Here is a 23,140-nt window from a genome sequence, read left to right as displayed (position 1 = left end):
AGAAACGTTAACTGCAGGAAGAAAAATTTTAAAAAACAAAAACAAAAAAACCCAGAAATGGGGACAGCAAAGAACCTCTTTCATCTCAGGAAATACTAGGCATTTGGTAATTCATTGCAAAGTCTGTCTAATTAATACAACTTGAAAGGTCATTTCAAATTCAATTTTCTGGTACAAAGTAACATGCTCTTAAAATCCTGTTGAAATTATACTCGTTCTTTAAGAGCTAACTCACATACGACAAGCTGTCTTTTTTTTCCTGACCTTCCATCAACCATCTCCAAGGCTTTGCCATCTCTCAGATTCTCCACATATTCCTATCACACATGTGACTTTCCTGATGGGCTGTTACCCAGCTCAGTGAGGGCAGAGGCCATAGCTTTTAAAGTGCACGGTACCCGGCAGTGCCATGGTAAGTGCATGTGGCTTAGCAGTTGTGGTTTAAAGTGAACAGAATAAAGAATTTTCTACATCTTAAACCCACAGAATCTACCTTTCCGGAGAAAACACTTAATACATACCTCTGACTCGTTCAGTGATTACCTTTTGCGTGGTCTCTCTGGCAGGTAAAAGCAGCAACACCACAGCAATCAGACATTTAAACAAAAAAAAGCGGGGTGGGGTGGGGCGGAATTAGGGTATGTAAGTTACATGGTCACTGATACAGCAGTAGGGCAGTGGGTATCTAGGGAGCGTGATTTGGAAATTCGTGGGATGTTTCACAGTGATTGCAGGACTAGGAATGTTAAACATCCCCAGTTCTTGGGCGAGTCCCACACACTGGACAACTCCCCTGCATCCTGCATGATTTTCCAATATTTTGCTACACATTCATGCAGGTGAAACCATCTGAGGAGAGCCTAGTTCTGTTTTATACATAAACAAGGATTCAGGCAAGCCTTTGAATTTTCTGGGAATGAAACCGCCGTGTGAATTGAGAGGAGGCCGTGCTGTGTTTTGCTTGGAACTTTATGGAGCGTTATCAGCACCCTGGAAAATCAGGCCCCTTGCAGCAGTGTGCCCATCTGTCCTGTGGCTCCAGGCACTGTGCTTAGAGTGGTGAGGGCACACGCGTCTGTGAATTTTGTCACCCAAAAACGTATGCTGGTTCCTCCCTGACCTCCCTCCGTCCCCAGTGGCCCCCTCTGCCCCATCACTTCTGACAATGATCACTGCAAACTCCTGATGCTTAGCATTTGAGGTCACTCAGAATCTTGCCTCCTTTAGCACATACTCAACCTGGTGGCCCAGCTGTTCCCCGTAAACTCCAGACTTTTCCATGTCTTCAAGTGTTCATCTATACCATTCCTCTTCCAGAGACGCCTGCTACCTTTCTGTGTCTTCCCAAACCCCATCATCCTCCAGGGCCCACCTAAGTGATCCTTCCATCATGAACTCTTCCTGGATATCACCTTTCAATGTGGACTGTTTCCCCTGGGACTGCCCATGACAGGTGCAGGCAGTTGGGTACCTGATTGTGTTCAGCTTAGCATTTTATTTTAGCGTGTTAGCTGTTTCCTCATTGTTTCATGTTTTATTTTTCCCCAAAAGAATATAATTTTGAGTGCAGGGACCATTGTATCTCTTTTTGATACAGAGCCTATTTTGCAAAGTGATTGGCATATAAGTGTTCAATAGAAACCTATTTAACTGGAGATTGAGTCTTCATTTTCTTATTTCAGGAGGTTAGAGTCAAGCCTTTGCAGAATTCCCAAATGACTAGCGAAGAAAGCTAATGTCATACATGATCTGTTGTAATGAAAATTGTAAAAAAACATCAGAACTTCCCATATTTAAACATTTAACTTGAGTCCACATAAAAGTTATCAGTTCCCACCTTAAACTGCAATAGTTGAAGGTGAAATTAAACTGAAAGTCATTGGTAATAAGTTGATTTCTGTCTTGAGGGGGTAGCATGAAACATTTATCGCTTACAAGCAGTAGTTTTAATCTCTCAAACAAAAAAAATAAGGCAGAGCAGGAAACTATGTTAGCAATAATAACCCTGCATCATATCTCAGTGGCAGTGAATGATTATCGCCATGCCATGAATCCATCTGTAAAGAAGTCAATGAAAAAAAGAGAAACAGCCAACATTTCAGGTCAAGAGCTTCAGTTCCTGTGTGGACATGGGTACAGGAAAAATGTGGTTAGTATAAACTAAAGAAGAAGAATTCTAGAATAAACCAACACAATTCAAGTTAACCAGAAATGACAGCTCTAACTACCCACTTCCCTTATGCGGAAATGCCTCTGAAGAGACAAACTCAAGCAAGAGTGAAAATCACACCCAAGAGATCTTGGGAAACTTGAACTCTGCTCAGATCCTATGTGGCCAAGCTGTGACAAGCAGATGACAGTTCTTCAGGTATGCGGAGGGCAGCCCAGACGGGGAAGGCAAAGGAAATAGCACTTGGGCTATGAGCCAGGTGCTTTCACATACCTTAATTCAGAGGGGAAAGTGACAGTTTGAACCCAGAAACACTCACAAAATGGTTTTCTCCGAAGACCACACATACGATGCTCAGACACACTTAAAGAAAGCACATGCAGGAACAATGAGCCATGCAACTATGCTTTAAGAATTAAATAAAGGACTCCAAGATGCTTCTCTCATCCTTCTCATACTGCAATTGCTCTATCAATGAAAGACAGAAAAGAAAGAATAAAGGTTTTAAATAGACAGAGGCTACTTAATAAGACAAGCTGAGTTGCCGAGGGCTAACTGTCCTTTCTTTCTGCCTGAGACACCGTTGAAGGGGGGCCATCTCTAACTCCATCCTGCATGTCTGGGAAGATGCCATTGAATAGGTGGGTTTGAGCATTTCACAGAGATCTGGCATGGACCTATGTCTTGCTCAAAAATTTCCACTTTCGCACAATGTGTAAACTGCAGTGCCGAGACTGAAAACAGGAAAAATCGCTTGGCTTGGCATCAAGTCCTTAAGGGCGTTTCAGTTTCTGTCCCTTGGCCTGGGCGGACCACAGAGAAGACGGATGCCTGGCATGTCACACACGCTGTCCTCAGGACACCACCTGACACCCTCATCAGGGAGAGTGGGCCAGGGACCAAAAGATTCCAAAACTGGTCGACTCTAAGAGAAGCTGCCTATGAGGAAATAACACTACACTTGCTCAAGCAAGAAGCACCTTTGAAAGAAACATGTCACCACCAATGCTCTTAATAGCACAGGGGATGGTAATGGGTAGAAAAGCACAGACATCAATCAGGCATGAGAGAGTAATGCATGAGTTGGACCCAATGTGAAGAAGTTTGGGGAATAACTAACCAATTTATTTCATGTACATCTTGCATCTTATGTTGCCAAGAGTAACAGATGATCAAAGTCTCTTTCTAAAGTCTGAGAGCTTTTCCAATAAATATAAAACAAAAATTCTAAGTGATGAGATAACCCTGTGTTTAATTGACGGTGGTTTTCTTTTTCTTGTTTCTTAGCTATATATAAAATAATGGTGCAATTTAAAACGGTGGCATCTTTGACAGATAAAATACGGTAGGTTATGGTAAATACAGATAGATAAGCATATATATGACCGAAGGTACCATGAAGTAGACCCCACAAAGGCCAAATACTAGGATAATTGGGGTTCCCTTTGACACTCAATCATGTAAACTCGGAGCCTGTTAATAATTTCCAAAGTGGATCATAAATGTGAAGTACACATTATTCCAAGAAGAGGTCAATTAGGTTTAAATAAAAGCAGCTTCAAAGCAAATGCAGGGAAATTTGTGAGTGACACACAATACCATAAATACATGAAAAATACTTTGGGTGCATTAACATCTGAAAGAAAAACCATATGCTCTACATCTCCCCGTGACACATTACTTAGGTGTCTATTAGCAGAAGAACTGGGGACTGGATGGACCACAAATGTGACACATGATAGCCTAGTACAGGTGTGACTTCTGTATTCCAAATATTTCAGGTGGAAAGCGCGAACAGCCATATTAAAATACAGGGTTTTCAGTGAAACAGTCATCAAGTAATCAAAGTAGGGGCAAAAAGAGAATTCCTCCAGTTCTTAACCAGTGACCATTTCCACAAGACTAGCCAGAATTACATTAAATTTCAAAAGCCATTCTAGAAAAAAAGCCATCGCCTCTCACAGGGATACAACTTTGCTTCAGATCCGTCCCAAGCCTGACCTGTGGCTCGCGCGTCCTTTGGGGAGGCCTGTCTCCTATCCCTGACCAGGCCATTCCAGGCTCTTCCCCACATGCTGTGTGGAGTTCCTGCAGACTTCAAAGGCCACACTGCATGTGCGGTCACACCCAGAGTCGCCAAGTTTAAAAATGTTTGGCATTTATTGGAACCTTAAATGCGTACGCTTTTAAAGTAAGACCCACGTGGCCAGCCGAGTGGCTCGTTGGTTAAGAGTTTGCTTGGGAGCGCAAGCTATGAGCAACAGGGCCGCCGGTTCAGATCCCACATGGGCCAGTGACGCTGCACCCTCTACAGCTAAGATGGTGAACAACAGCTTGACCTGGAGCTGGGCTGCCGTGAGTGGCCGGCTACGGCGTAGGCTGCAGTGGGGCTGCAGTGGGCTGCCATAAGCTACCATGAGTGACCGGCAGCCAGCGTGAATGGATGGTGGTGTGAGCTTCCATGAGCTGCCGTGAGCAGCCGTCCAATGGCTGGTGACCGATCTGCCTCACCCGGGAAAAGCGCAATAATAATACCAACATGGGCCAGTGAAACGACGTTCTCCACAACGAGACTGAAGAACCAAAGGACAGCAACTTGTCTGTTTCCCTTCCCCGACTCCGCAATGCTGTTCCCTCCCCCAACTCCCCAATAAAATCTTTAAAAAATAATAAAAATTTAAAAAATTAAATTAAATAAGACCCAAAAGCAGCTCTTAAAACAAGACCCTGAAAACACAATTGAGTGTGTTTTGACAGATAATGATATTTACTTCCCAGGATCTATGCATCAGCGCAGCCAACGGACCATGTGTGCCACCCTGCAAAAATGTACTGAACCCCTACTATGGGATACTTATAATGTGTCACACATTGTGACCTTAGGATGCAGGTGATGGGGTACATAGACGATTATAAAATAATGGAATGTATGAAATGAGTCACATTTAGGATGTCAATAAGGCCTATTTAAAAAAAATACAAGTGAAGGCTTTTAAAAAAACATAAAAGAAAGTAAAATCCATTTAAGCTGGGAAATTAAAAAGGCTTCACAGAGGAGGCAGCACGTGAACTTCAACTTACCAATCCTTCTGATGTGAGAGCTTTGAGGGAGAGGATAATAATCATTCTCATCTTTGAACCCATAACAGCTAGCACAATCCTTTGTGTATAGCAAACATCAGTCAAGTTTTAACGAACTGAAATAAAATGGGAGGAACACGAAGAGCAAAAGCATTCGAGATGGAGGAAACGGTACAGGTACTGACACCAGGGAGAGAAGGTACAAGGAATGTTCCAGAGAATGGTGCTTTTGGTGTGTGAGTGAGAAGAACCAAAGACATGCTGGAAAGCAGTTGGAAAGCGTGAAATGTGATGCCGAGAAGTTAGGATTTTATTATGTAAGAGAAGGGGGTGACAATGATTAGAGCTGTGCCTTCAGAGGACAGTGAAAGCACTTAAGATGGCTTAGATGAGGGCTGACACTGGAAGGACTGAGGCCCTTAAGAGATCCCAACAGATCAAACAAAAGAAACGTTGAATTCTGAACGGGGACAGCAGCTACAGACATGGAAAAGCACCAACAGAAAACAAAGGTACCGCCGAAGTAGAACCCACAAAACTCAGTAGGTATGAGGAGAGTAGAGTTGAAGAAAATATGAAAGTTTCAAGGCTCGCTGATGAGGACAACAGTCAAGTCCGTCAAATACCCATAGGGAATGCGCTGTCGGGGGGAAATGATGAACCTGTGAGTAAAGGGTTGAGCATTCAAGTTGAACTCTCAGACGCATCTGGAAATATGGGAATGGGATCTCCAGGCCCGAGATCCATGCATCGCCTGCCCAGCTGAACCCCGATAACGGGCAAGATCAGAGAGGAAGGAAACTACTACTAGTTGTCATAAAATATGAGAATTTGGCTTTGACTCAGCTCTAGAGGAAACTGTGTAAATATGAATCTCTCTTCCTTCCTTCTGATAGTAAGTCATATTTTACTGTTTTCCCCTAACTAGCAAGGTTCTTATGTGTGTTCAGTTCCACTATTACTTAATTCATCTTTGGAAATTTTCTATTCTCCATTTCCTGGTCTTACCTTAAAGAAGTAATTAAAGTAATCTTGGTCCTGCCACTTCACTTCTATTTTACTTCATTGTTTCATTTTAAGTGTTAAAAGATAAATGAATGAATACACCGGGATTGTAGAAAGTCATCTCAAATCCTTTGTGGAAAAGCAGGATATAAGTAAATTTAAAAATGGTTTTATTGTGCTCGCTTCGGCAGCACATATACTAAAATTGGAACGATACAGAGAAGATTAGCATGGCCCCTGCGCAAGGATGACAGGCAAATTCGTGAAGCGTTCCTTTTTTTTTTTTTAAATGGTTTTATTTGCAAGTATGATAGCTAACTTCTTATGAATTACAGGAATGTTTCTCTCTAATTAACAATGAAAAATCTGTGTTTTAAAAGGCAAATTCAGGAATGATTAATTTCATTATAAAACTTCGCCTCACAAAAAGACTCTCTCTAAATTAGAACTCCAAGCTACATGATAAGAAAAAGAGTTTTCAAGCAAGAACTAGAAACTTCAGGCAAGCAACATCAGAAAATTAAAGCACCTCTAATATAGTAATACAAAGCCTTAAGAAAACAAAGATTCATGCATATTCCATTTATATACCGTTTTTTAAAGAGAAAAGCTACCGAATGAAACAAGCCACACCATGACAATTCAACAATAAATGTTATACCCCTTTCCACATAGAGCTGTTTGTTGTATATATCATATATTATGCATCTAAACTGTGATCTCTTTGTGCTTTTCTTGGTCCCAGCCTAATAGGAAAGCCCCTTTTCCAAGCCCAGGGGCCTGCACTTAACACACGATGCTTCCACAAGTCCTGTCTGTTCTATAGACAACTGGGAGTTTGTCCTCTCCCCTGGCAGGCCTTATCGTAAACTCTTAGCTCCTTTTAACCGGTTACCAGGTCTTGCTCTCCCTCCTCCCTGCCACCGCTCCTTCACGCTCAGGCATCCGGAGGCCTTACTGGAAAATACACGGGGTAGATCCGAATATACATCCTTTCCTTCCTCACTAACTGTATCCCTCCATTCACCCACCCACGGGTCCAAACCAGGAAGCCTACAAGTCATTCTGAATAAATATATTACCTTTTGGAAAAAAACAGCCCGCAGCTATAGGTCTTCATGATTTGTCTTAAATGTTAGGCCAAGAAAATATAGCATTTTAAATAGCGCAGGTGTCCTGGTGAGCCCGGCAATGGACACGATCTCCGAGGTGTGTTTTGCTATATGGAAATGTTGGTGTAAGCACTGATTTTTTTAAACTGTCACTTATTGAAGAGTCTAGGTCCTAGACATTTAAAAGCCACTTTTTAGACTTTGTAAAAGGACATGAGATCAGATATATTACCTCCATTCTGCAAATGAGGACACAAACTCAGAAAGCCGCACGCGTTTATAAATCTGTGGGTTTCTGTGCACACCATATCTCTCTGGATAAATGTTTTCAAAATGCTTAGAGTGCAACTCGGCCCTGAGCATCTGCAGTCTTCCACCACACCTTCAGTGAATGCCTTCTACCTGTGGGCTTAGAGCGGGCTTCCAAGAAGAGGTAGTAGCTGCGTCTGGAACGTTCAGTGGAGTTAGGCACGCAAAGGGGAACCCAAAGGGCCTTCCAGGTCGAGGGGAACACATGTGAAGCTTGATCCGCTCTAGGGACTCAGCAGTTCAGCAGGACTCAACACCGTGGTGATGGGAAGAACGGACCGGGAGGCAGATGGCAGATCACGAAGGAAACTGAATCGTGCTACGAAGCCGGGTAGGTGGGGCTTTGGCGGTGCTTTGGCGGTACCACGGCTTGATAAACCCTGCAGTTTAGAAAGTCCATGAACGGTTCCTGACGTACAAGAAGGGCAACTTCACACACGTTTTAAATGTATTTCCCTCCTGGGCTCATGTTCCTGCTTCCTCAGATATTCTTGGCAAACCTTTTCCTCTTTCCATTGCCCCCTCTCCATCACCTCATCAAACTGGCGCTTCCCTGGCGCCCCCTCCCCAGTCCATGCCCGTCTCCTCTCTGCCCCAGCTCCTTCTCCCGTCTGCCAGGGGGTGAGGCTCCCCTCCTCACCTCCCACAGGCCTTCCGCTCGCAGAAGCTCTGTCCCGTCCCCCTGCACGTCCTCTTGTCTGCTCTGCTCCCCATCTTCCTTCCCTGGATTGTTCCCATTGCAAATGAAAACGCTCTGGTATCTCCCATAAAGAGAACGCTCCCTCCCTCGGCCCCGCGGCCTCGTCTCAGAAGGCCCGTCCACACGCCCTGTCCCCACCGACTCACTTCCCATCGCCTTCTCAGCTCTCTCCACGTAGGCTGCAGTTGACACTCCTACCCCTCCACTAAAGCGGCTCTTTTCTCTCAGTTCTAAACAGCCTTTAAAAATGTTCCAAATAACAGAATCAACTATATGTTTAAACTTCGGTTGAAAGTAATCAAAATGACATCTAATTGGAAATTCAGTTTCTCAGGCACCTTAGCCGCAGTGGCCACGTGGGTTGTGAGCACGGTGTTAAGTTGCTCTGACCGAGCGAGCCTTTTTTTACATGTAAGTCACATTACGTCACTGCCTGATCAAAATCCTTCCTTCAGTCGCTTGGCGTTGCCCTTTGGACAAAATTTAAACTACTTCTGACAGCAACGAAGCCCACCTCAGCTCCCTGCCGCTCCCCCTCCATGCTATACGCACCCCCTCCCCCTGTCCCACTATGCTCTGGTGGCACGGACTTGACCTTAAGTCCCTCCAACACACAGAGCAACGTACACCTCAAAGCCTTGTTGCCCACTGCTCCTTCTGCACGGAATGCTTTGCCTGGGCTCTTCCCATGGCCGATCACCGGGTCGGACAGGGTGTCCTGAGCCACCCACACGTATGTCCCCTTGTGTCCTACTCAGTCACTGTGTCCTGCAGCCACTGACTTAGTTACACATTTTTTGTTTATTGTTGGCCTTCTCACTAGACCACAGGCTCTAGTGTTTGTTTGCTTATTAACGTCTTTCTGCTGCCTGAGACAGTGCCTGGCACACAGTGAGTGTGCCATGCACATCACATGCTGCCGATACACCAGCTGTAACACAGACTGAAACCCCTCCATTATATGCACAGATTGATTCATTTAGGGGTTCATCCAGGGGTTACTACGTGCCAGGAGTGACAATAAATAAATAAAACGGACTCCACCTTCAAGAAGATCACAGTGTGGTGGTAGAGGTAGATAATTTAATGCCATGTAGCAAGTATACTATTAGAGGACTGCTCAGAGTGACGGATGCCCAGGAGAGGGACAAGTAACCTAGGAGAGCTGAGAGCGTGGGAGGCAGCCGAAGCTTCCAGGAGGCGAGGAGGCCTGAGTTAGAGACAACAGGGGTTAACCTGGGGAAGGATAATATTGTTCCTATAAAGGGATCTACATGAAAAAAAAAAAAAAGGCAAAAACATGTGAACCAGCGTGGTGAATGGGAGCAGGGCGGGAAACACAGCTGGGTCAAAGGGCAACAGGTGACCTAGAAGGTGGGGCCACGCGGGCCTCTTACGCCATGCCAAGAAGCATAGATTTGATGCTGCAGCCACTAGAAACTGCAATGTTTTCACCGATATAGCAACATTGTTTAATTTTAATTCCCCATGCCCCTTGCTATGTCTGTGTGGGGTTAGACGGGGCGTCACGGATGGTGAAAACACGCACTCTATCGCTACAGTCCACAAGATGAAGGATGACCACCTGACCTCAGGCAGCGGTTGCAGGAATTAAGCATAGTCGACCAGTTTCAGAAATACAGTAAAAACCTTGGATTGCGAGTGGCGTGGTTTGCGAGTGCTCCGCAAGACGAGCAAACATTTCTAATACATTTTAACATGGTAAATGAGCGGTGTCTTGCAATACGAGTATCTTGTTTCTGGAATGAATTATGCTCGCAAACCAAGGTATTACTGTATTTCGAAAGTAAATGTAGCTGTTTGGAGATCCTCAGTGACCTTGGCCAAGGTGGTTTCAGTACACTCATGGGAAAGGAAGACGCATTTCATTCCTTATCCACAGCTGCGGAAATAATAGGAACTGTGGAAGTGGTAATTGGTAGCTCCGAAATCTGGCTGCTCAACGAAGCACCAGGAGAGCTTTTGAAAAACTATGGCTGAACTCCAGACCCACTGAGTCAGCCTCCACGAGCAGAGCCCAGGAACCCTGATGTGGACAAGTTCCTCAGGTAAATCTCACACAGGTATCCACATATTTGCTCAGGAGGCAAACTCAACAATGGAGGCACGTGGGCTACGAGTATGATTACTTTCTGGGGCTAAGAGCTTTAGTTCATCAAACACAGATGATTTTATCTCATAAGTGTAAAAAAGAAATCTCTTACTAAAAGCCAGGATCTTCACACCCACTACCAGTACATCTTAAGTCAGGTCAATAACTTAATTAGTGAAAACTCAATAAAAATTAAGTACCTAAAACAGAATTGTGCAAGATACTGTGGGGAATACCAACAAAGAGCTTGCAGCCTGCTTCAGGGGCCAAAAACTAATGGAAATCGGTCAAAAATTTTGAAGCACTGCACAGTGTGGAAGCAACCCTACGTCACCACTGGGTCAGAGAAAGCTGCTGCCTGTGACCTCTGTGCCTCTGGCCCCATCTCCGCCTATCAAATTCTTACTCTTTAATGTTCATTTGAAATCCTTTTTTTTTTTTTTTCATGAAATCTTGCCTCTCTACAGAGATGTGCTCTTGTCCTTTGATTGTCCAAAACACTCTGTACTTCTAAAGGCACCTCAAAGGTTCTGGACGCAGTCTCCAACTGGTGTGTTGGAGATGGGCTCCCCACACATCCAAGCAATTGTCGGACACCAGCTGGGCGTCCTACAAATCAACTCAATTTTGACACTATCTACCTGGAGATGGCGTCCGATTCCACAGGTTAAGGGCTCAGTCCCACAAGACTGCCCCCTACCCAGAAACAGACACACACACACACACACATACACACACACACACATATTTTAGATCCCATTCACAGGTCCAGGTAACTACCTGTGCTTGTGACCAACAGGCTACAGGCTCCTTGTGTTTGATTCATTGGTTAGAGCAGCTCACAGAACTCAGAGAACCATTTTTCTTACTAGATTTCAGGTTTATCATAAAAGATATAATTCAGGAACAGCTAGAGGGAAGAGATGCAGAGGGTAAGGTATGTGGAAAGGGGCACGAAGCTTGCATGCCCTCTCCAGGTGTGTCGCTGTCCCCAAATCTACACAAGTTCACCAGCTCTCTAAACCCCAACCTTTTGGGTTTTTATGGAGACTTCACTCTGAGGCATGATTGATGAAATCATTGGCCATTGATGACTGATCTCTATCGCCAGTCCCTCTCCACTCCCTGGAGGAGGCTGGAAGTCCCATCCCTCTAATCTCACAGTTGGTTCCTCTGGTGACCATTCCCCAGCCTTAGCAGACCCAGGGATGCCCAAAAGTCATCCCATTAACATAACAGAAGACACCTTTGTGCTGCCAACACTTAACAAAATTCCAAGGGTTTGGGGAGCTGTGAGCCAGAAACTCAGGATAAAGACCAAATACATCTTTCTTATAAATCACAATATTGCAGCCATATTTACTGCTGTCACTAAGGTACGATGACTCCTTTTCAAATATTGGCCTTTTCAGGACCTAAGCAATCAAATACCATAAGTACCATAAGTCACCCATCAAATTATTTACTGAAATGGATTAGTCTTTTCGATTCCAGGCCACTGAAACCATAGACGAGGAGGCCTTTCAGAACCCCTACCCACTGCTGATAGGTACGTGTGTGTTAGTCACAGGTATATCATGACCTTGAAGTAGTGGGAAGTGAAAATGAGACGCTGTCACAAGGGAGCACCGAGACACACATTTGAAATTCCTGGAAATGGAGTATTTACAGCAGGGAATCAGAGAGAAACAAGACCAAAAGCAATCCTGTATCATTCGTATAACTCATGAATCAAATAGATCATCGTTTTCTTCAACATCCATCTTGCCTTTCTTATCACTTAACGTTAAGGACTTAATACAATAGTACTGCTTGTTGAAATTAATTGATAAAATTTCTACATCGATGGGCCTCACTCTAAGGATACAAGCACAAAAGAGTAAAAATGTGAAACAGGCAAAACTGAAGAGTGAAGATTTGCTACCCAAATATATAGTTTATTTTACCAAAAGTTCGCCCATGTCTTTAATAGTAACCTTTCAACTTAAATTATTTATTTATACACAACTTTTCAAAAGCTTTCCTTGGTTTAAGCAAGGCCTATTAGTGACCATCCCAGGCACAACTTTCTAGATACGCCCACATGGTGGGAAAATGCTAAAAAATATGTGACCACGTCCACTATTTCACTTAGTCTTTTCCTGGACCCATCTGTTCTCTAAAAGTCACAGTTAACTCTAGAGTATATTATTTCAACCAAATTACCTGGTCTAAGACTGGGAAAAATCCTGTCCCCATCACCTCCCACTACTGCACATGGGGAAAAAATAAATAAATAAATAACAGAATGTTACCACTGTTCTGCTATCAAGAAAAGTAACGGAGGGGAGAATTAAAGAGGAGGAAAGGCTGGCCCCATGGAAGGGAATGGGAGGAGGAGGAGGCAGAGCAGGACGAGAGGGAGGCTCTTTACAACAATAGGAGGAGAAAGGCAAGATGATAAACTGACCCAGGGCTCCCAGTTCTGAACACCCAGTTCCACACTCAGCTCTCGATTCTGTTTCCGACCTTGGGTAAAATTAAGCGTGGAGAAGGTGTCTCACAGAGCTGAATGCAACACTACTGATAATAGACAGGCTAAGCTACCTGTGACCCACGCGCGTGCACACACCACACACAGTCCGCAACATGGTATTAACAAGCCCTCTAATTTTTTTGGAATGGTATTTGACTCAAGAAATGCAAATCATTGAGTGTCAACCCTCCACCTGTACCCTCCCCACTTTCTAAACAACACATTCCATTCTCAGATTTGCCTTTTGCATGTTTTCCCTGACATTTTGTCTTTAGTATACGCTGCCACTTTAAATAAATGCCGCCTTCTTCAAAAGGAAAGTAGACTTCCACCTCCCATAAGTGTTAGTGCCCTGGAGGTCCTCATAAGGCAGGTGGTCTGATCCATCTACTCTCAATTGGCTTTCCTGCATCCAGTTATAGTTTTAATCTCTCCAACCCCTATTCTTCCCTGCTGCTCTTCTCTTGGGCCCTCTCCAACATACAGTATCTTTTTGTGATAAAGTGACGGTCTAAATTCAATGCCTTGTTGTCAAGTCAGACACTGAGACACAGATCACCACTCCTGCTCTGACATCGATACTTCAGTACGCAGCCTCGAGTCAGAATGATACCAGCTGCCAAATGACACTGGAAACTCATATTGTCTACTTTCCACTTAATATCCCAACTTAATTTTAGAATTGTAGTTTTTTAGGGTTGTTTTCTTTTTTTGTTTTGCTTTGTTTTTGTAAAAACAGGCAGAATATAAATTATTTTGTCCCAACTAGTTTGCATTATACCCAATTGCCTTCATTTTACAAACTAACTTGAAAATGCGGGCTCATACCTTATGCTGACAGTTCTTTTTTTATGCATATTATCAGCCTCTCTACAGCCATACTTCCTTCTATATTCTCACCCAGTATGCTTGGAACTCAGCAATTACACGCCCTGCCGACTTTACTGCCCATATTTCAACAGTATCAATAGGAGCCATGTCCAAGGCTAAATTCCAGCTTGGCCACTTATTAGCCATGTGACCCTCCCCCAATGACTTGTCTCTCCAACCCTGAGTTTCCTCCCCTGTGGACATGGGGATGTGAAAACAGGTAAGGCCAGGAAGGCATGGAAAGCGTCCAACAGTGTCCCAGCCTGCCACCCCGTAAGGCTACAGGAATACTGGTCCCTTCTTCCTTCCACTTTATAAAAACATCTTTAGTCAAATATAATCCACTAGAATTTTTAAAGTAATGCTGACAGGGTGAGAAATTGCAAAGGAGAACCTAAAATGAAGGCATTCTATACAGTATGTTCATTAGCTTTGAGGCTCTCTTGACTTGGCTTTGGGGGGAGAGGGGGGAAAAAAATTTCATCTATTTTTTTTTAGCTGCTTTCAGTCCTCTTAAAGGTAAATAAAGCATAATAACAAGTAAAATATCACAATGAAACTCCACTTTTTAGAGCTAGCAAAAGCTACTACCAAAAAAAAAAAATACACCTAATATACTGTGTTCTATCGGTAGAGAACCCAATCGCCTACCCTTCAGCTCTGCTAACTATTGGGTTGTCGGAAAAGTCATGGCGTATTTTTGCAACGAAAAACACAGAAAAACTACATCATGACTTTTCCGACAACGCAATATTAAGTTTCCTCCAGAGTTCACTCTTAAAGAAGTTAATCAAGCGCATTTTGGGTATCTGTTCATCATAAGTAAATTTCAAAACAGAGATATCCTATCCAGTCCAAGACACCTAATTGCATTGCTTCTCAGATATTAATAATAAAAAAAAGAATTAAGTTAATTGTGGCAATTAAATGCAACTGTGAATGTGTGATAACCTAAAAGTACATTATATAATGTTAATTTGGCAAAGATATCTTCGTGATTTCAGGTTTTAGCAATTTATTGTTGGATTAAAATAAAGTTCCTGATTCTGATACTTTATTTAAATAGACTCTTGGGAACCATGAAGCATGATTTTCAACACTGATCACATTTTAATTGTTAGGAGCCATTTATATAATAACGCAAAAACTTGGAAGCCATTTGTTGAAAAGTATTCACTAATTCAGATGCTTTGATAGTCAAAAAACTCTTTTCCCTCAATACAAACTATCTCTGAATTTAGAAATTTTAATAATATTAATGCTTCTGTGCCTAATCTCATTTGCAATTAGAGAGCTCTTGCTTCTTCAATTTTTAAATACTCTCTTGCAATCAAAAGATCTAAGGATAGATTCCTGTCTGTCTAAGCCATATAAATGACTTTTGGACTTTCAGAAAAATCACCCAGTCATGTCCATTCAACAACAGCTTCAAATGGCTCACTTTTAATTTGATAATCAACAGATCCATCTTTAGAAACCTCACAACTAAAGAAACATACATTATCTGACATTTCCACATTGAACTAATAAGCTTTTCTCAACATAGCCTTTAAAAAAATCTTTTATTTGGTCCCCAGTAATCACAAAACCTACTCTTTTTGTGCCAAATTGAAAGTCTGTTTATCACTCAGGCTAGAATAAAATAATGTGGCATCCTCGGCCTATATAATTAGCATTGAAGAACTAATGTTTTTAGCAAGTATATCATTAAAAAAACATTTGCACATTAGCAACTAGTACAGTTTTCACTTAACACCTCTATAAACAAGTTACATGCACTCTAAACGCATACTTAAATAAACAACCCAATCACATTCTAGAGCTCCCTTCGAGAATGTCTAATACAGGAAAGAAATATACTTATCTTTCAACCAATGCCACTTTCGCCTAAGGGGTTGTTTCAAATCCTCTGTGAAATGAGGCAAGGCAGACATACATAAATATGAATAAAATTATTAATATTGCAGCTTCTTATTTATTTAGGTGGTGCATTCAGGGCGACTGAAGGAAGAAGTTAAAAGCATGTATCAGAGGCACTGGTGAGTCTCAGTATGGAGGGGCAATGAGGCAGAGGTTTTAAAACATGGGTAACAGAGCCCAGACACCTCAGGTTGAATCCCAGGGCCACTGGCCACTGTGAGTCTTCATCTGGTTACTCAAATTTTCTAAATGTCAATTCCCTCTTCTGTAAAATGGAACTCATAAGAGTACCTGCCTCTTTGGGATTTTTATGAGGATTAAATGAAACTACCCATGTAAAAGCACCTAGAATAGCATCTGATGCTTAGCAAGCATTCAACAAATGTTAACCATTATCATCACCATCATCACCATCATCGTCATCATCATCATCATCATCTCATTGCACCACAAAAAAAAGGGGGGGAGGGGGGAGAGGGTGGCATGAAAGTAGTTCTATAAATTCAATTCCTCCATACAGAAACCAAACCAATGGGCAGACCCCACGCCAGCTAGTGAACCCCTATATTCAGACCAGGAGTCTCAGCTTCTATTCATTAGACCTTAAGCTGCCAGCATATATCTCATCTAGACGACCAAAAGAACAGTCTGGTTACTCACACTGTGTCACATTAATATGTAAATTTATCACTTCAGCAAGAAAATCACAAACAAGTAGTTCATTCATGATTCATTTATTCATAACAATCTCAAACTTGTCACCCAAAAATTAGATTTTACAGCTATAGTTAAATGAAGAAAACGCATTCATATCCAAATTCATTCAGTGGTGTCCAAAAAAAATCAATATAAACAAACTATCTGAAGGGAGAAGATATGGATAGATGGATAGTCTACTAAACGTGGATTGTCCAATACTGAGGAGAAAATGCATCATTATTTTGAAGAGCACAAGCATCAATGATGAGCAAATACTATTAATTTACACAAGCAATGATCCCTTGTCTTATGACTACATTCGATAACTGCATATAGGCCAACCTTAAACACATGTAAAAGAGGAAAGTTTCATCCTTAAAGGGCCTTATTTTTATCACAAAATTTCTGGATAAGAAAACGATAAAAGGTTATGGTGGAATACAAGTTGGTTTTTTTCTGCCTAAGATGAATCTCCTATTAAAAGACAGAACTCACATAGGGGGAGGGGGGTTGTTACTTTGTGAGGGTGAAAAGGATAACTATTGCATTGTTCTGTACATCTGAAACTAACAATAAAAAAATAAAAAATAATAAAAAAAGACAGAACCCCTTCCTCCCTAAGGTTGGTTTATAATTAGAAACTAGATTCCTCAATAATTCAATGACTGAAACCTTTATTAAATCAAAAGACCCTTTTAACTAAATTGTTTCCTAATATGTAGGCTCTGCTAGGCAGGTGTCATCTCTACAGATAATAAAGACTTTATATATTTATTAAATGAGTTTTTCTCTCTATGTTCATCCTTTTTTTTTATTTGACAGCCTAACAGTAATTAGTGATTGGTAAAAGTTTAACAAGTATAACAAATGGAGCCGGCCGAGTGGTGTGTTGGATAGGAGTTGGCTTGGGACTCCAGCTCTGAGCAGCAGGGCCCTGGTTCAGATCCCACATGAGGGCCAGTGACGCTGTACCCTCTACAGCTAAGATGGTGAACAACAGCTCGACCTGGAGCTGGGCTGCCTTGAGTCACAGCAGCGCAGGCTGCATTGGGGCTGGCCAGCAGCAGGTGTGAGCTTTCATGAGCTGCCATGAGCCGCCGTCCAATGGCTGGCGAGCAACAGCCTCACCTGGGAAGAGCGCAATGATAATACCAACATGGGCAAGTAAAGCGACATCCTCCACAACTAGACTGAAGAACAGAAGGACAGCAACTTGTCTGTTCTCCTCTCCCAATTCCCCAATAAAATCTTTAAAAATAAATAAATAAATAAAAATAAAATGTACAACAAATTACTAATGTATTCCAGTAAATGCTGATTTGTGTAATATTTATACTGTCGCTATTTTCATTTTATCATGAAAAAATGTTCAAACTAAAATGTTTTACTGTTCCATATCTCTTGATTTTTAAAACTCTCATTTCAACAGAATATAGCTGATAAAGGAAAATGTGTTCAATTTTATGATAGCATAAAGAAGTAATAGGATTTGAAAACCTAAAGGATATAATTGAGATATGTACATAAAACTAGCATTAGGTTCAAAAGCTCTTGCCACAAACAATGCATTCATAATACAGGCTCATCCAAACAAATGTATGAAAGATGCATAAAAATATGGCAATTGCATTTGAATTACTTATAATTTTTATCTTTATGTATTTGTTTAAAAACCGAAAGTAGTTAAATGACTATTAAGGCATCATACTAAATGTTCTAGAGCTTTAAAAACCAAACTCCCAAACATTGTCATCAAACTTCACTTTTCCTATGGGTACCACTTTAAATTCAGTGAATTTCATTAGCAATAAACCAAAGCAAGTAAAACCATTAAGTATGTAACTGTTGTGTACTTTTGAAATCACATATTCCTCCATCACTTCACCATGTCCATGATGTAGGCAAAATGCTTTCTCATTACTTTCTCATCACTCAGAATAAATGATAAAACCAAGGCAAAGTGAGTTAAGTGACTTACTCAAAGATATCAACCAATTGACAGCAATTTTACTTTTTTATAAGGTTTCTGAGCTTTCTAGTATTGAGGGGGACAGAATGAACAGCACCATCTGAGAGAAAAGGAAATGCACTTTATGGATACTAACATTCCCAAAGGAGATGTGGGAATATCTACATCTGACACAGCACGGAAACTACCAAAAAGAGGAAACAGGAACCTTCTGAATCCCAAATCACTAACCATCCAAATGAACAGAGTCAAGTACAGCCTCTGGACTGTTCTCCCTCGGGCCCACTCTCTGAGCTGCTGTATATTTCTACCTGGAAACAGATTTCAGCTTTCATAATGCTTCAAATGGGCTTTTCTTAGCAAATGTCTGCACTCCTCAGGCAAGGCCGTTGAGGTAACTTCATCCCTCATGAATCGCTCAGTGGAAGAAATGCTGATTCCCAACTCAAAAAATTAATTCTCGAGACTTTTCTGTATTAAGAGTTACAAGAAACCCCTAACTGTAATTTAGATTCAGTATGTGATCTTGAAGGCTGGCAGGGCAAAGAAGAGCTTATGTCACGGAAGACGCTGCTGGCCGAGGGGAACGCAGAGAGAGGGTGCCAGAAAGATGCTAGTCAATCCCAAGACGATGCAGGGATGACATGGCACCTGGGCAGCCCAAGCCCACGCTCACGCGGCTCGGCCTGCTGTGCCTCGGTTTCCCGGACACATGCCTGGAGCAGGGAAGAGGTGCACGCGCGAACACACCACCTTTTATTCTCGACTGCCCGGGAGGAGAATGGTGGGGACACGAGCGTGGCTGGAGAAAGCTTCCCCACAACAAACGAGGTCTTTCTGCTCAGCCCCCGCCTCCTCTGCTAGGGGCAGGCGACGACAGTCGCGGACAGTAGACAGCTGAGAGGAGCTGGGAACCAGGGTGAGGAGGGAAGCATCTCTTTGGGGGCCGGGGGGGGGGATAAACCCCATGGCTCCGTGGAGAGCCTCGGGGAGGCAGACAGGAAAAGGAGGGGATGCTGAGCAGGGAAAACACAGGACACCCGGCTGGGAAGCGCCGGCGCGGCGCGCACCGCGGGGGGAAGTTGATCCTGGGGCGGACCCCTCCCCGGACTCCCGGCCGGTGGACGCGGAGGAAATGGCTTTGTATCGCAGGATGAAAGGCAGGCAGGGGGGCCACCGGGCGGGGGACAGAGGACACCCACGGGCACGCCGACCCCGCCGCCCCCTCCCCGGCTGCTCTGCACCCCCATTCCGCAGCAGCCCCGGGTCCCCCCGCTCGGGCTCTAACGGCCAGGGGCGGGGTGGCCCGTCCCCGCGCCCCGAGCGCTCACCTGCCCACGAAGTTCTCGAGCACCGAGCTCTTGCCTGCGCTCTGGCCGCCCACCACGGCGATCTGCGGCAGCTCCAGCAGGCTGCTCTGCCCCAGCGCCGAGAAGGCGTCCTGCAGACGGTTCACCAGGGGGATCAGCTCCTCCATCTCCCGGTTCCCCATCTCGCCTGCGCCTGAGACGGGCCGCCCGCTGGTCCCTTCTCGCCTCTGCGACCGGGCGGGGAGCCGGGGCCGCGCTGCCCTCGCCGCAGCTGCGGCGCTGGGTTCAGTCAGCCGGGGCCAGAGCCGACGTCGGATCCCGCCACCCGCCCGCCGCCTGGCTCCTGACAGCTAACGGCCCGCAGCGCGCCTGCGCGGCGGGCGGGGGGCGTGGCCTGGCGCCAAGACCGCCCCGCCCCGCGGCGGCCCCGCCCCAGGGTTCCCGGCCAGACACCCCGCGCCCCCGGGGCGCACACTGCCTCCCAGCTGCGACCAGTTGCCGCGGCCTCCGTCTTCTGCTGCCAGGGCTCAGGCGCAAAGTTATAGCCTCGGTCAGGGCAGCAGCCGGTGGCACTGTTCCCTTTCAGCAACTGCACAGCCGCTGATAACTCAGTACTGTCACCTACCAGCAGCAGCAGCGGCGGCGCCGCCGCCACCTCCAGAGCACACGTTCCAAAAGGAAAGCTCATATTCTCACGCCGGGCCCCAGGACCTGGCTCTTCTGGGGTTGGCCGGCCTGGTGGAGCCTAAACTCTCCCATCAGACATCCATTTCATGCTCTGCATAGTCTAACCCCACCTAATTATTTAACTTGAATGACCCGGTCCTCCCAGCCCCGCCTAAGCAAAGGTGGAGTCCGTCGTTCTTACCCACTCATCGCAGTCCCTCTCCAGTCAACCAACCTCATTCTGTCCTTTGTGACTCCAACGCCATTTCTCCTCCCAATCTATGTCCTTCTATAGGACCCACCAATAACCATGTACTCTGCACCCATTCAGTTAAATTTAGCAAACCGAGAAGACTTGCGTTGGGTCCTGTGCCTGGTGATGGAGACACAAAGATAGATGGCCATGTTTCTCTCAGCCTCTTGGAGGATTCCGCTTTTCAAATATCAATAATCCTCGGGATTTCATTCGTGGGCCTTACCTTGTCTCACACTTGATGCTCCACCCAAGGACTTTCCCATGGCTGTAATTCCACATTCGGCTACATGGCTATCCCAGGCTGCACTTCACTGGCCTTGGACCTAGAGGCCTGAATGTCCCACAAGTCCCCCTGACTTATTCAAAACTGAACTCACTTTTTCTAGTCTCCACATTCAATGCTATCAATTCCCCTCTAACCCTAAAAATAATTGTATAAAAATGTCCATAATAACCAAAACAGTAAAAACAACCCAACTGTCCATCAAAAGGTGAATGACTAAACCAGTATGATATATGCATATGGTGAAATAACCTCAACATGCATTAACTTCTGAGGCAGCAACAACATAGTTGAATCTCAGAGGCATTATGTTGAATGAAAGAAGCCAGACAAAGTACATATGGCATGATTCCATTTCTACGAAGTTCTAGAATGGGCACAGCTACACTATGGTGATAGAAATCAGAGCAGTGGTTGCCTTGGAGGGGTGGAGATTGACTGCACAAGGCATGAAGACCTTTGTGGAGGTGACGGAAAGGTTCTAAGTCTTGATTTGGGTGTTACATTTGCTGAAACTCATTGAACTAAACATTTAAGATCTGTGCATTTCATTGCAAATTATATCTCAACATTCTTCAAAAAGCAGAAGACAAATAAAACTGAACACGTCATCTTCTCCTCTGAAGGAGACCCCAACTGGCATGTCTGCCCAGCATGCCTCTTCTAAGAACCATTCCTCTGCCCACCACATGGTGGTAGCCAGAGCGCCATGAAGACAGAAGGGCATAAAGGGTGACTAAGTGTCCTGGCCACAGCCTCATACACCAGGGGGATGCCTGGCCCTAGCTGCTCCAGAGCCCTTTCCAAGGACCATATAATTGAGAGAGAGAGAGCAGAGGGAAAACAGAGAAAAGTCCTTAAGGCACTTGTGTGCCCATTCTAGCTTATTTCTGATGCTCAACTACAATCCTGCCATGAGTTCCATGAGCCAGCCTCCCTCAAAAACTTCAAATAAACTCCCCTTTGCAATAACCTAATTTAATTTGTGTTTCTTTTCCTTACAACCAGCAAATCCCAATAAACATATCTTCCAGTGTGGTCCCTATCTCAGTGAGAATCTCGCCCAGTCCCAATCCAGGACTGGGAAGCTATTCTAGTTCCCTTTCTCTCTCCCTCATCCCCAACATCAAGTTGGTTCTCAAATCATGCCCATTCTCCTCCTCTTCATCTTTTCTGCCAGTGCCCCTATCATTTGTTGAACAGCCACCTTCTTCTCTGCTTCCCATGTATACAGGCCCTGAGTAGATTTTCATTATTGCACTTGACACATTGCACTGAGTTTCCAATCTCTTTCTTCCACTAACATGGTGGGCGGGCAGAATAATGCTCCCCTCCCCCTGCAAAGATGTCCACATTCTAATCCCCAGAACCTGTGAATATGTTACCTGACATAAAATGGGACATTACAAGTGTGGTTAAATTAAGGACCTTGGGATGAGGGATTATGCTGGATTATCTGGACGGCCCGGTTTAATCACATGATCCGTAAGAACAGAGCCTTTCCCGCTGTGTCAGAGGGAAATGTGACTACAGAATAAGGCTCATAAATGTGAAACTCTGCTGGCTCTGCAAATGGAGAAGGGGGCCTACAAGCCGAGGATTGTTGGCAGCCTCTAGAAGCTGGAAAAGGCAAGGGAAGAGGTTATCGCCTAGAGCCTCCCAAAGGACACCTTGATTTTAGCCCAGAGAGACATGTGTCAGACTCTAACTTACAGAACTATAAGATAATACATCTGTGTAGCTTTAAATCACGAATTGTGATCATTCATTGCAGCAGCCACAGAAAACTAGCACAACTAATGACAAGCTCTGTGAGGGAGGAGGTCCATCTACGTGATTCTCAATGCCTAGCACAGTACTTAGGACCTAAGAAGATGGGTATGCCGGGGACAGACATAAACAAATTATTATAACACAATGTACTAAGTGTTCTTAGGGTGCTATTGACTGAACTGTGTCTCCTCAGACTTCATATGTTGAAGCCCTAAGCCCCAGTATGGCTGTTTTTGGAGTAAAGAGGTAATTACGGTTAACTGAGGTCATAAGGGTAGAGCCCTGATCCACTAGAATCTGTGTCCCTCTACGAGAGGACACCAGGGGGCTCGCTTGCTCTCTCTCTCTCTCTCTCTCTCTCTCTCTCTCTCTCTCTCTCTCTCTCTCTC

General features: G+C 44.1%; 1 protein-coding gene across 7 annotated transcripts in view; it reads right to left on the bottom strand.

The window, feature by feature from the left end:
- The window catches only part of DNM3 (dynamin 3), a 425,435-nt gene extending 405,297 nt beyond the window's left edge, over positions 1–20,138 (bottom strand). For 4 of the 7 annotated variants that reach the window (XM_019648014.1, XM_019647977.1, XM_019647989.1 and 1 more), the window contains exon 1: positions 19,795–20,128. In XM_019648014.1, coding sequence (XP_019503559.1) covers positions 19,795–19,955 — 161 coding nt within the window. In that variant the 5' untranslated portion in view covers positions 19,956–20,128. Of the gene's footprint in view, positions 1–19,794 lie in introns of all 7 variants that reach the window. The other 3 variants (XM_019647999.1, XM_019648023.1, XM_019648033.1) reach the window with 1 other exon arrangement.
- Between the last annotated feature and the right edge of the window lie 3,002 nt (positions 20,139–23,140).

Source organism: Hipposideros armiger, unplaced genomic scaffold (assembly GCF_001890085.2).
Source record: "Hipposideros armiger isolate ML-2016 unplaced genomic scaffold, ASM189008v1 scaffold_6, whole genome shotgun sequence".
In the NCBI taxonomy this organism is placed as follows: domain Eukaryota; kingdom Metazoa; phylum Chordata; class Mammalia; order Chiroptera; family Hipposideridae; genus Hipposideros; species Hipposideros armiger.
Note: the sequence above shows the minus strand (reverse complement) of the source record. Positions and strands in the feature narration are given on the sequence as shown.